At 34.3% G+C, this 22,347-nt stretch overlaps 1 protein-coding gene across 17 annotated transcripts in view; it reads right to left on the reverse strand.

Moving 5' to 3' along the window:
• Positions 1–22,347, reverse strand: part of PCDH15 (protocadherin related 15) — a 544,558-nt gene that overhangs the window by 121,256 nt on the left and 400,955 nt on the right. For all 17 annotated transcript variants that reach the window (XM_036336780.1, XM_036336778.1, XM_036336777.1 and 14 more), the window contains 2 exons: positions 14,072–14,212; positions 12,089–12,201 (listed from right to left, as the gene is read on the reverse strand). In XM_036336780.1, coding sequence (XP_036192673.1) covers positions 12,089–12,201; positions 14,072–14,212 — 254 coding nt within the window. The remainder of the gene's footprint in view (positions 1–12,088; positions 12,202–14,071; positions 14,213–22,347) is intronic.

Below are 22,347 nucleotides of genomic sequence, written 5' to 3' on the forward strand. Positions count from 1 at the left end.
GAATTTATATGCAAAATACTTAGAACATAATTTTCTTAGGGATGTATAAACTAATTCATGGATAACTGTTTAACATTTCAAATTGAGTCTCTTTTGAAAATGTAGACTATAATAAATCTCTCTCAATTAAATACTTTTTAACATCTTTGCCATTTGAATGACTATACTAAAATAACAGAATTTTAGTTTCCAAATGGTTAGATCCAGTTTTTACAGTATAGATATAGATGATACAATTATTCTACAATTTAAAATCGACTTTCATTGTTGGGTTTAAGAAGTAACAATAATAGTAAATGTTCTATGTATCACATAAAACTCCTAATTATTTTAAATGCCATGCAGTTTAGGATACAAAAGTGTTTGTAAATAGATGCTATAAAATTACACTGGGATTCAATCTGGCTCTATTGCTTTCTTTCTACTGAGTAACAAATCTAATTTATATTGACATGCTTGATTTTTGTATATTTGCAAATCAGTGCCAATTAAGAAACTGTTTTTATATCTACTATGGGGGAATTTAATGAAAATGGGAAGGAAAAAAACACACCCACTGGAACTCCTATTCTTTGTAGCTTTGAAATAATTTCATCAGGGTGATATAATTTTCATATTTAACCAAGAAAAACAGTTTTAAAAAGACATAGATCAGGAGAGAGACACCAGCTCTCCCAGAAATCTTCAGATAGATTGTGGATAAGAATTTTAAATTGATAAAGGAGCAAATGGTTACACACTGTTTTGTACAACTTTTTAAAAGCGTGCTTACTGTTAGTTTTGCTTCTATTCAGATCCATGAAGTGTCCTCATCTTGAATACAAGAAATCTGTAGCCCTTAGTCACACACCTCTCCAGTTCAAAATACTATTTGACAGCTAAATCTGTAATCTTGGGTGTGTATGTTAGTTTGTTTCACTTATTGTTCTTAATAGAGTTTATCCAATCTATCTTATTCATTGGCTTTCAAACTTTAAAACCATAGAATTAGTTGAGGAACTTATCTAAAATTTCAGATTTCTTTTGGATAATGCTTATAAGATTCTGACATGGTAGGTCCACGGGGTCAGAGTGAGGAATATCATTTGTAAAATGTCACTCTTTCAATCGTTAAAGAGGCAGAATCTATTATCTTTAAGGCAAGATTTGAATAGTGCCATAAAATGGCAGGAGAGTTTAATTTCAGGTAAAGTCATTCCTCATAGTAGACAATAAATCTAAATTAAAATAGAAAACAACCTTAGCAAACAAGTGATAGTCTCTGCATGTGGGTTTATTCTATATTATAGTAATAGTTTACATATAGCTTTAAAAAAAATTCTTTGAAATAAAGACCACTAGTTCTTTTCTGAAAATCCTGAAGTTCAAACTTGTATGTAGTTTATGATGGCAACATTCTTCAGTGTAGGGTAATTTTAATTCTCTTGTATAATGAGATGCAAACTGGAATTGCTCATTCACCATTCCTTTGGCCATTTTTATAAAATTGTTTTCATTTTGCAAAGTATATAAAAATAGATTTCTGGATTTTAAATTATGCTTTTTCTCTGTTTTTGCATATTTATTCAGAAAAGTAGTTAAGTAACTGTCTTTAATAAAAATTTTATAAACTGTGTCAGATACTGCATTTCCCATTCAAAATCAATATTCACATTTAGACTCTATGATCTATTTCAGACGTATTGACCTTTCCATGATATTTACCTTTAAAACTGATGACAAGTGAGTCTCAGTGTGTATAAGTCTTAGTCCATCATCCTGAGATGAAGGGCAAATGTCATTCTTCCAAATGATAACTCGACTATGAGAGTTACTTTATTCTAAGGTAATATTAAGTGTTTGAATTACTGTTAGAATTTTGATATTTCTGTCTGGATTAAATAAAAAAACACATAAAATGTAATTTCTGACTATGACAATATAACTATTTTCCAAAAGATCCAAGTAGGTAATTGATTGGAAACCTCATTTCAGATATGAACAGGTGGTGGCAATTGAGTGTGTGTCTCATAGCCTCCAGCAATTGGAAGCACGTGGACCGAGGTCCAAGGTGCTGTGCCCTAAAGACTATATTGCTGTGTTTCTATAAAGGTCATGCTACTTAGGGGCTGTTTACAGATAATGACTGAGAAAAGAACTGCTAAGACAGGTCCTTCCTCGGAGACACAGCACTTCTCTGACATCTCACTATGCAATGAGGATTGCCTGATCACTGTGCAGAACCTTACTTGAATGACAGGAGTCACTTCAAGACACAGTAGGCTAGGACAGTGGTTGGCAAACTCATTAGTCAACAGAGCCAAATATCAACAGTACAAGGATTGAAATTTCTTTTGAGAGCCAAATTGTTTAAACTTAAACTATATAGGTAGGTACATTGTTATTAACTTAATTAGGGTACTCCTAAAGCTTAGAAAGAGCCACACTCAGGGGCCAAAGAGCCACATGTAGCTCTCGAGCCTCACTTTGCCGACCATGGGCACTAGAATGTTTCTATACAACCTTCCCACCCTCTTTGTCACTCGGTGTCAGAATGCATGTGGTTTGAAGGCTCTCTTAGCCTTATCCTGCTCCCCCCTCATTTCTCTCACAGCAGTATTTCACCAAATAAAATATTTGCTTGTTAAATCTCATCATGATGTCTAATTGTTAGCGGGCAGAACTGAACTAACAAAAGACCTTAATGGGGTAACAGTTAAAAAATAATATTAGTACTTTGAAATATTTAAATTAAAAATATTCATAAACATTTATAAAAAGATGAATAAAAATTTAAAAATATTAATCTAGAACTTTAATATATATTAAAATAAATCTGAATGTATATTAATATATCAAAATGAAGATAAATACACTGAATAGATTTAATATATATCAATTTATATGGAGATAAAAAAGAAAATCTTGAGAATTATAGTAAACCGTTATTTAAATATTATAACAATGTAGAAGAGTTTGCCATGTGTTCTGGGATATTTTAAACTAATATGAGAAACTGTAATTAACATTTATTTTAGATATAAGCTACTACATGGTTACCATCCCTCTTTTGTTCCACAATAATGGTAGAAACTCTTTACCAATAAGCCCAATCCTTGTCAAGATACATTTTAATGATTAATAGGAAAACATTATTTGTCACATCTGTCTTAACCAAAGAGTTTAGCTCAGTTTCAATTGAAGGGTAGCAGAATATATAACCCTAAAATATGACTGTAAATTAGTACATGCCAGCCCAAAATATGCCAGTTTGTACATTAATTATTTTGAGCTGTAGGCACTCTAAAACCAGAAAATTCTCTCTGAGCTACCCTTCTCTACCTAAAGACAGATCCTCCAAAAGTAAGCCAACTGATATACATCCTCTCCCTAAGAGTTTTCATCAAGTAGAAAAGATTAGCTCTTATCAGGAGATGAGCTAAAAGTAGACATCATACTCAGACAAACTTTGTCACAAACTTTATCACACCTCCCGTCTATTCTTCTAAGGACCCATTCATCTTTCCAGAAAACTATTATTCACTAAGAGAATCATATCCCTCCTTCTCTTTCCTCATTAAGATGTTATTCAGTCCTGAATTCTAAAGCTACCTCTATGAATTACTCATTTTTCCCCCCCTAGGAATCTCCCATGTATGCATAAGGTATACATGCTAATAAACTTGTTTGTTTTTTTTTCTCTTGTTAATTAATTTTTTTAATATATATCAAAGGGGTCTCAGCTAAGAACTCAAGAGTACAGGGACAATTATTTTTCCTTCCCTATACAGGCATGCTACTTAAAAAAGCAATTAATGCTAAAACTGATGAGGACTCTGAGAAAAACGCATAAAAATAATTTAAAAGATCCTATATAATAAAAGCCTAATATGTTAAGTGTCCAGTTGTCCTGTAGCCCATTCAACCAATCAAAATGTAATATGCAAATGATATGCTAAGGCCGCTCAAACGCTCGTTATGATGTGCACTGACCACCAGGGGGCAGGCAGTCAACCGGTCAACCAGTCACTATGACGTGCACTGACCACCAGGGGGCAGATCCTCTGATCCGGTAGGTTAGCTTGCTGCTGGGGTCCAGCCGATCGGGACTGAGCGAGACGGGCTAAACACGCACTGGAGCCCTCCCGTGGTCCCACCCTGACCCCAATTGTGCACCTGTGGGGTCCCTCGCCCTGGCCTGAGCCCTCTTGCAACCTGGGCTGAGGGAACACCTCCAACCCCCCCGCAAGTGCAGGAATTTCATCACCGGGCCTCTAGTTAAATATAAGTATAATCTCAACATAAGAATTTTCCAGCATTCACAGCTATCCAAAGATGAAGTAGCACATTTCACACAATCACACAACTGTAAGTTTGTAAAAAGAGCTTAGTAAACTTTGTGACAAGGATATTAGAGAAATCAAGTATTAAATTATGTTGAGTAAATGATCTGTATGGTCTATATCATTCATTATATCATATGACTTTGGGAATCTAATTTTTATGAGTAAGATTAACCTATTTTACTCTGCTTCCAATGAAAATCAAATTAAGGAAAATGGTTTAAATTAAGTTATGAGATTGCATATGGATATAGAGAAACTTCTCAATTGCCAAAGTGGTAATAACTCAAAATATGTGATTATTTATGTGAGGAAGGGGCTTAATTCATTGTAAAAATAAAATAATAAAGTCTCTTGGAGATAATTTTGAGAAGGCAGGGGTGTTTTAACAATAAGGGATAAAGAAATGCCATTAATCTTTAAGAAATTTGTTTCAATGAAAGGAGAAGAGTAAAAATAAATGATGATTTGGGCATGTAAACTCTAAGACACTGAAATTACTGATATTTCTTTGTTTGTCAAAAATAGAAACTTTACCAAATAAAACAGGAATGATGTATGAATTCAAATAAAAATGTTTACAAGTTTGAAATTTTGGGTTGTGTGCATGTTTCTAAATAATAGGAATATTGTTTACAATTGTATAAATAAATATACAATCTGAAGAGTCATAATTTTCAAAAGTTTTAAGAACTCAGTGTTTCCTTGTTCATCTAATAACAAATTGATGAAGCAGATGATGTCTTTTTTCTTTCTTTATTGTTGAAAGTATGACAGATGTCCCCTTTCTTTGTTTTTTTCCCCATTGACATCCCCCACACACACATCCCTGGGCCTTCACCACTTTATTGTGTCCATATATGCATATAAGTTCCCCTGGTTAGCTTCCATTTAACCCAATTAAATAACTCAAGTAAAGACTGGTTTGAAGAGGTCATGAAATTAATAAAATGAGTCTGTTTCAACTATTACAACTGCTATAGGGACCAAAGAGAACCAAGTGCATACTTATCTGAGGAATTATTGTAAACTAGTGGCCCTGTGCACAAAATGAAATTAATGAAATTAATTCCTCTAATGAAATTAATTAGAGGAAATATTTTAATATTGCTATTTGCCCTTTCTCTGTAATAGAAGTGTCAAAGACAAAAGAAAATTAGTAAAATGTATATGAAAATCTCCCTCCTGTCAGAGTCTGGGGCACACCATGGGACCCAGAGTCAAGTCCCTGCCCACCCGCATGCACCTCAAAATCACGCAAGACCCAGACCTGGCTGGCCCCAACCCTGTCAAGCTCTGCAGGGCAGGGGGCGCAGCCTCAGGTTCCCTAGCCAGGCACCAGGTGGGGGTGCAGCCTCAGGTCCCCCAGCCTGGCACCAGGTGGGGATGCAGTCTCAGGTCCCCCATCAAGCCCTGCCCGGTGGGGAGCGTGGCCTCTGGTCCCCTGGCCCCGGCCTCAGGTCCTCTGGCGTGAGGGCATGAGGGCGTGATGACCATTTGCATATTAGCTCTTTATTATATAGGATTGGGCCATGATAAAAGTAAGTCAGTAAGGGCAAATTGCTTTCCCATTTGAGTGTCCTCCTACTCTGAAAAATTGCATAAAGCCAGCCCATCAGCAAACAACTCCAGTTCACAGGATTTGATGAAAGAGAATCAAATCTTTTCCCAACATGTATAAAATATTCCAATATTATAAATTACAAACACGATAAATAATGTGAGAAATTTCTACTCTTGACAAGCCAAATTTTTTCACTTAATATAGGGTTGTCTTTGAAAAATCCGTGAATAATTTTACAAACTTCATTTCTTCTTTTTTCAATAACCACTAGCAGAGAGTAAGGGGCTTTTTAAATATGAAAAGAAAACAAAGACATAACGATTAAGTATGTGAAGTGAGGGTTTGGTGTTCTGTAGTATTGCTACTTTTACATTGCTCAGCTAACCTAATTATCTGTCACCAAAAAACTGAGCTGGCAAGCTAATACATTCTTTCTCCAGCAAATATTAAAGTATATTTGCCATGAGGTTTATTATTTGTTGGTTGCTACTGTTCTTTGATCATTTTAGAAAAGATAATGACAGGTCTATTGCTATATTCCAGCAACCAAGCAATTATCAGGAGCTCAACATTAACTGTTTTTCATTTTATAAAAAGAATAATGGATTTTGTTTTTATGTCTAGGTGAAACTGGTACATTGGGAAATGTTTTCCAAATAGTAAATGCCACCTCTCAGATCTTTTTGATGGTTTCCACAAAGCTACTTTACAGCTCAAAACTCTCATTTAAACTCTGCTACTGTTTCCTTTTCTTTTTCTTTTATGATGAAGACAATTAACGGCTCTGGAAAATGAAGAAAGTAATTAATTGTAATCAAATAACCAAACGTTAGCTTAAAGTCCAGAAAGGTTTAGTTTGGAATATGTAATATTAATACTTGACACATAAAAATCACTCTACATAATTTAAAACATACCAAAATGTCCATTTGAGATTTGCTCCCTATTCAAAGGAAAGAAGTATTAATTCTCTTATTATTTTAAAAAAGATTGTGTTCTCTTTCCCTAACATATTTTAAAAAGGAAAAAAAAAGTTTCTTTACTATTACACCATTAGTTCTTGGGTCTGATGTTGTCTATTCTTAATAAAAACAGACGCATTTTAGAATGACTGCAGCAACTAAAATCTAGAACGTGTCTAAAATTACACACTTAATGCCAGTTCTCCACCAACATCACTTTCTCTTTCCCTCAGTAATAGAGGTAGAATTGGACAGAGCTACCTCGCAAGGAACAGCGCTCCTCTGCTGTTTCATAAAGTGCCCGAATTTTCGGGATAAAAAGTGAGCTGGTGTACAATTTGCAACTCCCACCTCACTTGATTCAGAAAATCTCTGGCTGTGGACTTCTGCCTCTTTCCCTCCTTGGGGACTGAAATGACAATGGTCAGAGGTATTCTGAAACATGCTAAAGGTGGCAGAGCCTAGATTTGCCTGGGTGCCTGAAGGATCGCAGGGAAGACTATCACCAACCTGAAACCCATTTAAGGCTGTCATGTGAGCCAAAAGTTTGTTTTGTTCTCTAAACCATTAAAATGGAGAATCTATTTTTACAGCAGCCTAACCTTCCCTCACCATTTTATGCAGAGGTTTAAAGATTTAATGACTGGCTAATCCAAAAATAAGATAATTGGGTCAAGGGAGAAGGGCAGGTTAAGAATTCAGTTCAAAGTTCTAAAATAAGTGAATATTGTATCTTTAGAGCCTCTCTTTAACACCAACTCATTTGGTGAAAACTAGTTTTTACCGGGGCATTGAAAAAGTCAATATTGAAACGCAGACATTCCTGAGATGCAAAACCAAACCCCATCTCACAATGCTATGCAACGTGGATTACTGCTTTCCCTGCTTAACCCAGGAGCACCCTCCCCCACAAACCCTACAAAGGACAGACACCTTGCATTAAAATTTTGTGTCTTGCCAAATTTGATCACATAAAGCAGAAGTTTTTCCACCAGAAGCAATTCTAGAGGGGAGGTAAAATTTTACCTCTATCTTCAGGATTTTTTGGCTAGACCTAAGTATTAAACTGACATAAGACCAATTAACAGGAGAAAGCAGATATATTTATGTGAATTTTATATGACATGGGAGTCCCCATAATGAAATGAAAACCCAAAGAAAGGACAGAACCTACATGCTTTTATATTAAGGTGAACAAAGAGAGGCTATTGTGGCAAAGGAAACTCTGCAGAGAGGCTACAGGGAGATAAGAGTGATTTGAACAAGGCCTGTTTATATAGAATTCTCTTGGCTTCGACTCCCCATTAGATAATGCTTTTTTTCTCCTGGTGTAGGAAGGGCATCTTTCACATGGGAGTTGTAAATCTTCTGTTTTCAAAGTGAAAAAAGGAGATTAGAATGCCCTGCTTGCATCTGTGATTTTTTAAGTGCTTTTAGCTCAAAATAATCCTTATGCCAAAATGGCACAATTAGGGGTGGCACAGTCTGCCATCCATCAATTCCTACACAAGGGATCATCCTGATAATCAGGTATTAATAACACTGGCATCTCTGGAAGTTATGTGCATCCAGCTCAAGCACTAAATGGATTTGAAAGCAATCAGAGAGGGAAGGATACATATGGAATTTCCAGCAACCGTTCTATATTTTTTCCCATTTAGAAAGGAGACTGTGTTGGCCATCACAGCAGTCTGAAATGGTGTATATATTTTGCCAAAGCTAGTAGTTGAACAGATAAAAAGAAAATATCAAACAAGAATAACAATATTCTACCATGAATACTGTTTTAAAATGACAAACTGGCAATTACTGCAATATAAATGAGAAAAGTTTCTAAAACGATATCAATGATTCAATTAGTTGTTTCATACAAATAAAATATTGACCAACTATCCTAGTTGACCAGCTAATGTAGATAGGTAAGCCCTCGTGTTTCTTGCATAACATAACTCATTGAGGGCATCCCTACTTGGGTAGCTCTCCTCCAAGCTGTGATTCAGAGGCCTAGCTCCTTTTACATCATATTTCCAATACTGCCAACATATGTCTCCCAAGGTTTCCTGGGGATTTTTCCATTTCATCCATCCAACAGGGGAAAAGGTTAAATCAGGCCAAGAAATTGTAAGTCCCTAATGTTCCTCATTTTATTGGCCAAGAGTCAAAGTCACCTGGCTCCACATAGCCAGTGAAGCTAGGAAATACGGTCTAGCTGTATGCCTAGGAGGAATAAGAAAAGATTCGGAGGTATCCAGTAACTCTTTGCACTGTACTTCTCCAAAAATCTTTAAAAACACCATAATTAGTAAATGATAAAGACATGATTGACAAAGAAAAATAATCATCAACCTTATGTTTCTTAATAGTTCATTCCGTGTTTTAGATAAAATTAGGCCTACATAAACATTTAAATTCAATTCTTTGCATTTATTCAAAAAGTAGTATACTCTGCCAATATGTATTTATTTTTATATTTTTTCATAGACTTTTCGATACATATGTATTTATTGATTTCAGAAAGGAAGGGAGAAGGAAAGAGATAGAAACATCAATGATGCAAGAAAATGATTGATTGGCTGCCTCCTGCACGCTTCCTACTGGGGATCAAACCCATTACCTGGCCTGTGACCTTGACCGGAATTGCAACCGGGACCCTTCAGTCTGCAGGCTGATGGTCTACCCGCTGAGCCAAACTGGCTAGGGCTGCCGATATTTAATATGACGTTTTATTATCCCAATTTCTGGGTGTCTGATAGAAAACAAAACACGTACCTAAGGACTACTGAATCATTTACAGCAATTATATTGATACGTTTGCAGGATTCCTTCATAAACTGCAGGATGCACTAAGACTGCCAAATCACTTCTATGTATCAGAATGACAAATGAACCAGGACAGCCAGGGCACTATCTGTAATTATTAGATATGTTCTTCTGGAAGGTAAAAAATTCTTCCACATGTGATCATGTGACTCCTCTTAATTTTAGCACCAATAATTGGCCAGCTGCTTCTTCTATAAGTTAACAACTTTATTAATAGAATCTATTTGCAAAGAAGGTAAGGAATGGTAAATTATTCATTGAAAAGTTCTTTTTAAATGGTGGAGTTAAATGAAGACGATTTGAAAAAGAAAGCTAAGTGAGCAATGCCTTAATGAGATCTATTACTTTGGCCATAATACCACAACGTTTTAGCTAGAGAAGTTAAGGAGCAAGGCATATTTCTATTAATAAGGACATGAGCTCCAAATGAAAGCCTGGCAATAGTGGACACCATGTTTTGATTTTATTTAAAGGGAAACTGTTACGCACTACACCACTTTTCTCTTCTCTTGGGGCTTCCAAGGAATGAATAGATTTGGGGTGAGAAGTTTTGGAGAGCCAAGAGAAACTTTTATTGGGCTGAAACTGGGAGGGGTTTTTGAACCCACCTCAAACAGTAAGAACATTTGTGTGTGTGAGCATCTACTACATAATTTAGTGAGAAATAAGAGTTTACATGCATTTAGGTTCTTGAGAAGAACAAAGTGTACACATTCAAGTAAATTCTCCAAGAGCAGACAACTGTATGTTCCACATCAAAATATTGGAGGTTACCATGTCAGCACAAAAGGAAGGGATTTGGTAATGATAGACACAATGGAGAAAATGACCTTAAACATAGATTGATAAAAAATTAATATTATTTTAAATATGCTTTACATCTCAATGGTTTACATATGTGTTATGTACAATTTTTCTGGTAATTATACAATTTAATTTAGTACTTGAATATTGCATGGACAGCGTTTAACTAAAGGAGAAAACTCCTTGGTTGAGTGTGGTAAATATTCCCAGATGGATCACTTACCTCCTCCTTCAGTATCGTAGCCCCTGAACTAGCTTAATATTTTTAAGTAGTTCTTAGAAATTATCAGAGCAATAAAGTCTAAATTCTAGAATATGATAAAGTGTTCTCTTATATGATATTTTCTTCTAATTGGTCTCTAGATAGAATAACTTACTAAAATGTTCTGGAATTCAATACATCTCCCGTATTCCTCATTTATAATTTTGTATATGCTGAGTCTTTGGAGTGCAACATCTTTCCACATTTTTATTCAGTAACTTATCTCTACTTTCCTTCAAGATACAGCTCAACACTATGTTGATCATGTTCACTCACAGTTACTAGTAAGTGTGTCTCCAACATGCTTCCTTAGTATTGTGAGCTTCTATTATTGTATTTTCATACTGTATTGTATTTTTCATAGAGTTCTTTATTTCCACACATGGTTGAAAACCTCTGGGATGTAATGACTGGCTGCCTTCCAATGCTATGGCCAGAATAAGTAAGTAGTAAATATGCAGTATACAGTGGGTCTCCTGCAAATGTCTGTGAGAAAACTATCTCCTGTGTGTTCTAACATACTGAAAAATGTAGGTTAATGTTTTAACTTGGAGATAAAAATAAAACAATGGAGAAGGGGCCATCAGGAGGTAATTTGATTTAGATCAGGCCCTGAGAATGAGGTCTTTATTTTGGGATTAGTGTCCTGACAAGAAGAGACAGCAGAGCACTTCCCCCACTAGTGAGCCCAAGTGAGAAGGCAGCCATCTATAAGCCAGGAAGAGAGACCTCACAAGAATCTGACCATGCTGGCACCCTGAGCTCAGACTTCCAGTCTCCAAAACTGTGAGAAAATACATGTCTACTGTTAAAACACCCAGTTCCTAATATTTTTATCATGGCAGCCTGACCTAACATAGTGTACACACTAACTCTTTAGCTATCAATATGTAACAAACATTATATACACACACACACACACAATACTCTCTCTGTGTGTCTCTTTTTCTCTTTCACTGATTTTTTGGGAAATATCATTTCTGAAACATGCCCAAATAGGGTAATATAGTGTGTCTGTCAATAGTAAGAAACTAAATGGCTGCTTCTTACCATTGAGACCATTAGTTATATTTTAAACCTCCAAACACAATGCTGTATTTTTCAAAGCTTGCTTTAGTTACTTGTAAAGGATCCATTCTTCATCAAAGCATTAGTAAAACTAATATTATTTCAGTAAAGTGTTATTTTATCTATATTAACTTTTAAAATAAATATAATGTTATGCTAATTTAGAGAAGCTTAAACTAGAATTGGGAGATCACTTCATTGATAACTTCATATATCACATCAATGTTTAGAAGCCAAAACAAAGCTAAGCCCTTTATTAATTACAAAACCCAATAGGAATCAATACCTGTATTCCTCTTGTGTGAAACGTGGGATTTCTCCGGGATGTAAGACAAGGATTTTCACCACAGCACTGCTGGACATCACAGGCTCACCATCATCAAACGCAATAACCACTAACTTAAAAAGTAATAAAAATTCACGTTAAAATTATTTACAACAAAACACTTTCTCATTTTTCCATATGTGCTTTTAATCACTTGACTGCCTGATTCTAGGAGGTGGAACACTGAACATCAGACAGTAGGCAATGTACTAATGTATGCTACATGTATTATTTAATCTGCACAAAACCCTGCCAGGTAAATGTTATTACTTTAATTTGTGAGATGATATAACTCTAATAAATTGAGTTAGTAACTCTATGATGAATAAAACTACCAGTGAAACAGTTATGTTATATCTCCCGATGATAAACTCCCATAATTTCACTAGTGCCTACAGTGAAAACATGTTTTTCTAGGCACGGACACATTTAAAATGTGTTAAATTCAGTCACATCAATAGCAAAAAGCTAATTAGCTTGCATATATAAGGAAATTAATTTTTCCAAAGTGAATTAATTGTCTGCAAGATTATAGGCTAGAAATACTTACTCTGGAGGATAAAATTGGACATGTTTAGACTTTAACACACTTTGAAATACACTCACTTAAAAACAATTACAACATATAAAACCAAGTTTACAGCCGGAAGTGTTCAAATAATGCAAACTAAAAAAGCTTTAGTCTTAAGTGTAATAGCTGTATAAGATTTATTATTAAAATAACTTTTATGATTTATCATTTTCTTTGATAACCTACTTTATATCTAGAAGAATTTTAGTGTTTATGATAAGAAATGACAAATATATTCAAAATTATGTGTTTCTTCAGAGTATAATTTTGAAAGCTACAGATTACTAATCTAAATTTATTCAAACTAGATCATGAAACCATAACCAAAGATCATCTGAGAGCCATATTTACCTTTAGATTTCAATCTTACAAAGAAAATAATTATTCCAAATACTGATAAAATTATGTGAGACATAGTATTTATTGATAGTTGCAATGTTAACTGATGAGTATTTGATTGAAAAAAATGGAGACTATTATGAAAACAATCAAAATGTGTTGGATGCCTTTACTTATCTTAGGGTTTAGATTAGTTTTATTTTGAATTATATCAGGTAATACTGGGGTGGGCATTATGTTTTCTGTGCGTAAGGGTTGTAAATCTTTTAAGGCAAGCAAACAACGCAGGCACAGAGCTGTTTGGTTTCACACAGAAACATACGCTTTATTACACCACTAAACTCTTTGTAGAGCCAAAGGCTTTATTCACAGTGAAAAATTTTATTCTAAGTAACTATAGAAAATGGACACATTCAACAAAATAGATTACTTATGAGAACAGTGAGGGATAATATTATTTCACATTTTCTGGAAGTATAACAAATCATGAGCACATAAACTTGATCCAACATTTCTGCCTGCAGTTATTTAAGGAAAAAAAAAAAGGCAAGTGGCAAATGATAATTGCAAAAGGAGTTTCATGAAAGCAAAGATTAGTATAACAAAAAATTAGAAACAGCCTAGTTATCCAACAAGATATAAACAAACAAACAAAAAGGATAGTGTATTCATACAATAGAATATCATGCTACCATGAAAATAATAGCTTTAATAGTATTCATTGGTATGTATAAGTTAAAAAAGCAGTATGAATAATATTACCATGTTACTTAAAACATGTATTTGTACTTAAATAGAAATATATCATAAGGATAGAGGGTAAAATGGTAAATTCTAGTTATCTCCAAGGTGTGAAATATCAAGTGATTTTTTCTTTTTATCGAACTGTATTATCAAAGTGTCAATGCAGTTAAAATGTATTGTTAGTAATTTTAAAATATTAAAAAGAAGAAAAAGAGAAAGAAGTATGGCCACCTGTTAACCAAACTTTCAATAAAAATTAAGCATCTAATAGACAAGTAAGGAAAACTAACCTTAAAAATAGTCGTAGGTTCTTCATTAAGATTGACTCGAGTTATTACTGTTCCAGAATCTTCTTCTACATCAAAAATACTGGCAGGATAAGGAGACTGGACACCATCTACTCTATATCTCACACGACTTGCAGGTAATCCCTACAATAAAATTATATATATAATATATATTATATCATATGTTATTAATTTACAGTCACACAACAAACACAAAGTGTAGTGATAATGTTAAAATGATTTTTAAAAAGCATGGCTTTTAAAAGTGAAAAATCATATTTCAATTTTCCATAATTCCAGGTGCAGATGTAGCATAATCTTCATTTCATTCCAATAACTCAATCTAAATTAGTGAAGAGTTTTTACTACATGTCATTCAAAATTATGCAAAATAATAAATTAATGGTTGACTTTACTATCCTCTCTTCCATTTGTCTTTAATTTTATGAATCTCAACTTACTCCCTAAACACCATATCTGCTAATATTCCTTCAAAAAGATTCGAGTACAGTAGTAGAAAAATGAAACCATCTATCATAAGGAAAATTCTCCTCCACCCCTTTTTTTCTGGATTGGGTGAATGTAAAACATTATCTCTTCCCTACTTCTCAGCTTCGTGCTTATAGTCCATGTTAATTCCTATTATAGTTAATACATTCTGCTATGAAGCTCTCCTTTAAAATAATTATTGAATCCTCTGAATTTTTCTAATAAATAAATCCTCATATGATCTACAGTAATAGGTTATTGATGATGTGTTCTGCATGATGTAATAAATCTGAGTTATACATCATTGAATAAAACAGATATTTTTAGTAAAATTTTTAGTGATTGCAAAAATCATAGATACAAAGATAATTTTCTATACGGTATAGAGGATCTCTAAGAACCTACTTAACTCATTATGTGGTTAAATTGTTGACAAGTTTTGAATTTTAAACCCATCAATATCTGGTCATAGATACTCATCCATAGCTATTCACATTCATCTCTCAAGATGATAGGCAATGGTGAGAAATACATACTTATGTACTATGGGCCTCATTATTGGTCAAGTGGGGAGGACAAAAGGTGCACAGAAAAACACAATGATCTCATATTTCTGATAAAGCTATCAGAAGCATGGATGTACCAAATGAAGGTGCTAGAACTAGAGCACAGATTTTCAGAGTTATAGTCAAGTGGATTTTATACCTCTCTACATAGACACTTAAATAAGAAAATGTAATATGCCTAAAAATAGTTTGATTTGTAGATATTACAGTGGTTGTGTTATATGTGGAATCTGATCTGTTATATTATTTGAGTATTAGAGTGACAGACTAAAACAATTTATGTGTCAAGATTTGGGAAATTTTAAACTCAAAGGGATAAAAGTAGGTATGTATCATTATTAAGTGGAATAAGTTGAAAATGTCTTTTAAAACAAAATATCCTGTAAAAATTTAATTAAAATTTGTACATACAGGGATTTGCAAAAATAGGTTTATTGTTTTGAAATAGGTTTCAGTATGTGAAACACGGAGTTTATTCCTGTATTATTATTTATTAATTGCTCTATTATTTTCTATAGAAACAACTGTAAACATACTTTTGCCCACCCCTGTACTTATTTGGGGATATTGTAAAGACCCTATTAGCATAGTAGTTTTATGAAAACTTGATTTTCTAATTAGACAATGTCATGGATGACACCAGAGTTTCTTCCTGAGTCCAGGCATTGGTATCCTAAAGTTCACAAATGATGAGGATACAAGCACTGTCCCAGACCAGAGGAAAAGTGAGGCATTTTTGCCATGAAAGTAAGACTGAGGAGGAAATAGTAACCAAAATCTATGTGCCTGGCATTCATTAAGTGTTTTCATTTTTCATTAAATACAAGCGTCAGTCCACTGAAATGATCTTATTATTCTTATATGGAAATGAGGTTCAAAGAAGTTAAGTAACTTCTTTATGTAACTTAAGTCTTAAAGGATTATGTATACAATATAATTTTTCCTAGTTAAACACAAACACCAACACTAGTAACATTAGTCAATAACTTAATGGGACTCTGGGGATGTTTGCCAACCCTAATAGCCCCAAAGAACGACATGATTTATGACATCTATTAAATGAATTAATTAATTTGTTTGTTTATGTATTAGGCTTCTTTCCAAATACAATTTGGAATAGTATGTGACTTATTTAAATATTGTGCGGTTTCCAAAATGTGAAAGGCATGATTTCAACACTGTGATGTCCTTTTATCTATTAAATTTGACATATGTAAAACTCAATAAATATTAATATGAGACAAAACTACTGGAATAGTAATTTATTTAGTACATATGTAGTAATTTGGTGATATACTGAGATGATACTCTGAGTCTGGCAGTTTTTCTAGATAATGGGAATATGACAGACCAAAAAACAATCCCGTCACAATTCTGCTTATGTTAGTTTTTTTTTTAAAACTAAAAGTAACATATTTCTATACAATAACAAGGCATATGTAGCTGAATAAATGTAAATTTATATAAAGAAAACGTAACCTTGAGATTCCAACTATTTTCTTTATTACTTAGTACATTTTTACTTCTAATTTCCATTCTTATAGTTAGTGTCAAACACAGTATGTTTTGACTTAATGATGGTGAGAATGTAGTTAATTACTACAGAAGGTAATTGCAGATCTGTATGAAAGATGTTCTAAGCCTGCAAACATAAGGAATTTCAATGAGACTATAATGGACAAAATAATAAATGCTTACTATCAGGGGATATCTGGATTTAGTCATTTTTCTTAAATACATAATTACCAAGAAATTGCTTAGACCCATGTAATTTTCTTCATAATAATGGCAATCACATTTTGTCAGGAAATACTAACCCTATTATTATCATTACACACAAACATTAGGTAATTTGTTTTCAAGCACACAAAGAGTTTTCTCTCTGACATGGTTTCCCAAATTGTTTTTCCTCAATGTCTTTGAAATCAGCTAATCTGATGTATTCTGTAAGAGTGTAATTCACAAAATTTCTCAAATATGACTTAGCATCAGGGAGTACTATAAAGTGGTTTGATTTGTGGTTGTTGTTGTTCACTTATAATGACATTCACTTAAAAAATTTTAGTGCATTTAACTAGATGTTAAGGTCTACTTAAAAGAGAGCAGAAAAAACTGCAGTCAAACTCTCCATGTAACCACTGAGAGGATCATGTGCTTTTCTTTCTTCCTCCCCCCAACACTGCTTTTAAATTCTACATGTTGTTTTTTTAAAATATATTTTATTGATTTTCTACAGAGAGGAAGGGAGAGGGATAGAGAGTTAGAAACATAGGTGAGAGAGAAACTTAGATCAGCTGCCTCTTGCACACCCCCTACTGGAGATGTGCCCCCAACCAAGGCACATGCCCTTGACCGGAATCGAACCCGGGACCCTTGAGTCCACAGGCTGATGCTCTATCCACCGGTTAGGGCCCAACCCTGCTTTTAAACACCTGAAGTGACCACTATGCTTTGACAACACAGTGAGTTGAAGCTCTTAAAGGCAAGGTCCTTATGCCATATATTATTAACTTAACATAATGTCTGCATATAGTTCAGTTTCTACAGATATTGTATTCACATAGCTACTAAAGATTTTAAGAAATATTTGCTTCAAGATTATTTACCACTAACTCTTTTGGGAAATGTTTTTCAAAGGCAAACATAAGTCCATCCTCTAGAGACATCAAATCATATATTTCTTTTAACATTTCTTCATTTGGATACATTTTTTTAAATGTAAAAGGTAACCATGGGGGCATATTTAACTTCCTTTAAATTATATTTTACTAAAATCTCTGTACCTGTGGTCCAAACAAAATAAAACTTCCATCACAAAGACCAACTTCCAAAGCCAAGGGAACTTAAAAATAAAGATGAACTTGAACTAGAGCTAGTAATTAGCAACCTTATCCTTTCTGTCTTAAAATCCTCCCATTTTTCTTCGGATGAAACAAAACATCTTGACACTGTCTTTGTGGTCACCAGGCTGAATACAATCTGACTCAGGTGTGTCTCTCTACCACCTTACAAAATTGCCTCCTTTGTTTTTTAAAACTTATTTTTCCCCCTCCTACTTTTGAGTCTGATTCTTCTGTCCAGAACCATCCTTGAGTCACTACACAAAATCAGACTCCTCGTGCCTGGTTTTACAGCACCCTAAACATTTATTCCTTAAAGGTTTCACAGTTGTCATTTATATTTACTTGATTGATTTGTGATTAATTTCTATGTCTTTATATTTGAAATTCTAAGGTTAGAAAACGTGAAAATTTTAATCCTTAACACTTAATGCAGTGCCTTAAATACTGAGGGATTTTTATTTTGTTTGGACCACACGTACAGAGATTTAAGTAAAATATAACCAATAATTTATGGAACATTTTCATCAATGGATCTGCCAGGCATATTTATTTTGCATTTCTTTATGTCAATTTATCCTCACATCTTGTTCCTACTGATTATAACCTCCTCCTTTTTGTCAAAAAGGGCAACCATTTTAATGCACTTAAGGAATAGCTTTTAACTACCCTGTTGTGGTGCACTGCACGATTGTTCAGCAAATATTCCTTTTTTTTTTAGCTCTACTTCTTGCCCCACTGATTTTGGGCTTGGCCCTGTGACTGGCTTTGGTGGATGGCAGCTGAGGGACTGTGACACACAACCAAAAGTCTTACATGTGATCATGCAGTTAAGCAAGTTCTTTTGTGATTCTGTCCTTCACTATGTGAACAGCAGTTGGCTCAGGAAAGGGTTCCAGAGGAAAGAAGCATGTGAACTGGACATGAACTCAACCTTCAGCCTTAATCCAAGACCAGCCAACCCAGCTGCCTCACAAAATATAATTTTTTAAAATAATGAACTAGTGATATTTTGGTATTGTTTACTCTGCAGCATTTGGGTAAGTAAATCTAACTGGTACTACTGTGTGCATTTTTGCTTTTTTCTAACTTTATGTAATGGTATTTTTTTCTTCCTATTCTGTTATTACATTGCAGTCTTGTTGCTATATGTTCATAACATCTTGCTGTACTAGAAATGCATAGGTTACTTCACTGTTAATAAAGATCACAGCTACATGGGAATCCTTTTGATGTCAGAGTCCATAACATAACTGTTAATGCTCCTGTCACCTCCTGAAATTTTCTTGAATGCTTTGAAATCTGGATCCCAAAGAAATATTTTCACTCCCATGTTCATGGAAGCATTATTCACAACAGCCAAATTGAGGACATAACCTAAATATCTGTAAGTGGAGGAGTGAATAAAGAATATGTGGTATAGCCTGGTGAGTGTGGCTCAGTGGTTGAGCAAAACACCATGAACCAGGAGGTCACAGTTCTATTCCTGGTCAGGGCACATGCCCAGGTTGCCGGCTCGGTCCCCAGTGGCAGGAGGCAGCCCATCAGTGATTCTCATCATTGATGTTTCTCTCTCTCTCTCTCTCTGAAATCAATAAAAAGATATTTTTTTAAAAGAAAGAACTTGCAAGGTGTATATTGTAAAAAATTTAAGACATATTTGAGTAAACCAAGAGATGCAACAAAGCAAATTTTTTTTTTCACTCTAGCTAGAAACTCTTGATTCACTTCTGATTGTGCTTTTATTCTGTCTGTGGTATTCAACTCCAGGCCCAATCACTGTTAATTCTTATATTTCAATGGCTTTTAAGTATTTATATTTCCCCCATTTTCATTATCAATCTTTTCGTTCTCATGCTGAAATGAAAGCAATAGCTGCTAACTCACCTCCTGGTTTCATTTATCTCATTCAATGATAAAAATGTATCACAGGAAATTAATTATTCTAATATATAGCTTTAATTTTGCCTCTGCCCTGTTTGCAAGTCATTAGTAAGCTTCTTCTTCCTATATAATAAAATGTATTCCATAAAACATATCTTCCATATTTCCTGTCCCCAGATGAGTGGCTAAAAACAGCCTTAATGCATTCTTTTAATAGCTAACATTCATTGAGTCAGTTCCAATCACAACACACAAATTCAGGAACAACTGATGAACGTTTTGACTGAAATTTTTGGATAGTTTTTCTATGCTGATTTCTTCTACCCTCATTTAAACTAATCCCCTACATTTTTAAAAATTGAATTCTGACCCAGAGCAGCTGAGACCATACCAGGGCACCTCCATTCCTTGGCACCTTTCATACACACTCTCATGGCTTCATCTCTGTTTCTCTCTTGCCATAGTCTTATTTGTGAAGTCCACACTAAATGTTTTCTGATCGGTTTATTCATTCAGTAAGTATTAAAAAGTGTTTATATTGTGGCAGGCACATGTTTGCTGTGGTCTACCACCTAAGAATAGCTATCATTTAAGGAAATGGGATATCAATGAGACCAAGAGTTACCATGGCCTGGCTTTGAGGGTGTTAAGGCCAAGAACCCAACTCCTGAGAAGCCAAAGCTACTCTTTATTTTTTTTCTTTTTTAATTGATTTCAAAGGGGAAGGGAGAGGGGGAGAGAGACAGAAACATCAATGAGAGAAAATCATTGATTGGCTGCCTCCTGCATGCACCCTACAATGGAGATTGAGACTTTAACCCAGCATGTGCCCTGACCAAGAATTGAACCATGACCTCCTGGTTTACAGGTCGGTGTTCAACCACTGAAGCATACTGGCCAGGCCAAGCTACCCTTTCAAAGGCTCTGTTCCCATTTTCTCTGACAAGAAGTTCAAAATAAAGGATATTATTTAAGCCATAAGCCATCATTTTAGCTGATAAGCATGGCAGTTTCCTAATTAGAAGAGCAACATTTACATCACTAACAGTTAAAATTTAATATTGATTTCAAGTAATTTTAACATTATAATTATTCTTGAAAGAAATCTATATCCTATAAAAAGGAAAGAAAATAACACAGATTCTTAGAATACTTCCCATTGCCTTTTCTTGACATTAACCATGTATTAACTTTCTCATAAAGCCCTCCCTTTTGTACTCATTTACACTTTCAGAGCTAATTATAACTCATTGTCATTGTAAAGATCAAGTCCCAACTGTTTCATGGTGAGCTTTCAAATGAAGTATTTAAGACCAAAGGGACTAAGGCTGGGGTTATAGCTTCTCAATTTGCACAAGCTGACATGCATTATGAAAATAGTTCTTGATTATTTCCTTAACACCTTTGATGTGAGGGAAACAAACAAACAAACAAACAAAAAACCCACTGTGCTGAGTACACCCCCCCCCACCCCAAATGCTCCTGGGTCAACAATTTGGTTTGTAGGCAATGATGTTTAAAACCAAAGTTTTCGCAACATTGCTAGCAATAACCTAAATCAATACAGCATAACAACACAAGTCAGTATGTGGCAAGTGATGAAAAACAGAACTGTGGAGATGTCATTCGGAAATGATAAAGGACCGCTTATATTATCTGGAGATAAAAATACAATCTTATAACACTCCTGGCTCTGTAGAGTTTTAACTATTGCACAAAAAGCAAGCAGTAAATCATGGATAAAGACACTTTGCTGTTGCTTTCATTTTACTGTTATGCCCTCTACTAACAGACTGCATCAGAATAACTACTTAAAGGTTAAGCATTTTGAGCACCATAATTATCTGCCATTACTTGGTGATGACATGACATTTTAATAAAATACAAGGTATGAGTCATAAAAGAAAAACCTGACCATCTTTTTTTCACTGTCTAGAGATCAACAAAAGTGCCCTTGAGTGAGTGAGGAGAGTGTGAAAGCCACCTGTGAAAACACTTTAGCAATACTTCTTCAGGTAGCTTGTCTGAACTACGAGGATTAGTATAGCTCTCAAAATCTCCAAAGAGCTGGGAAAATGCCCCACACACCGCAATTATTTTCCTTTTAGAGAAAGCCTTGGAAAAAAAAGTGTAGTGAGAATACTTATTGATTTTTAAACCAATTGCTATTGAGCGAGAACATAGAAGATCTTTTTTATGAAATACATTTAATTCATAAATCAATATAAGAAATGAAAAAAAGTAGTCTTCAATGTCTAAATAATTCTTACACCAATACAGGCAAATAAGAGAGTTTGTTTAAATTGCTAATATTAAACATGTTTCAAGTACTGCTTTACTTTAAACAAGAAACATGAATTCCTAAAATGCGTGAAGTAAAAAGAATGATATGAAAATGAAAAGGTAATACTTCTAGGTCCCTCAGATTTTCTTGGAGATGAGCAAAATGTAAATTTCATTCATTTATCCCAATTTTTCCTTCCCATGTGCTCACAGAGGA

This window comes from Myotis myotis, unplaced genomic scaffold (assembly GCF_014108235.1).
Source record: "Myotis myotis isolate mMyoMyo1 unplaced genomic scaffold, mMyoMyo1.p scaffold_m19_p_15, whole genome shotgun sequence".
Classification (NCBI taxonomy): Eukaryota; Metazoa; Chordata; class Mammalia; order Chiroptera; family Vespertilionidae; genus Myotis; species Myotis myotis.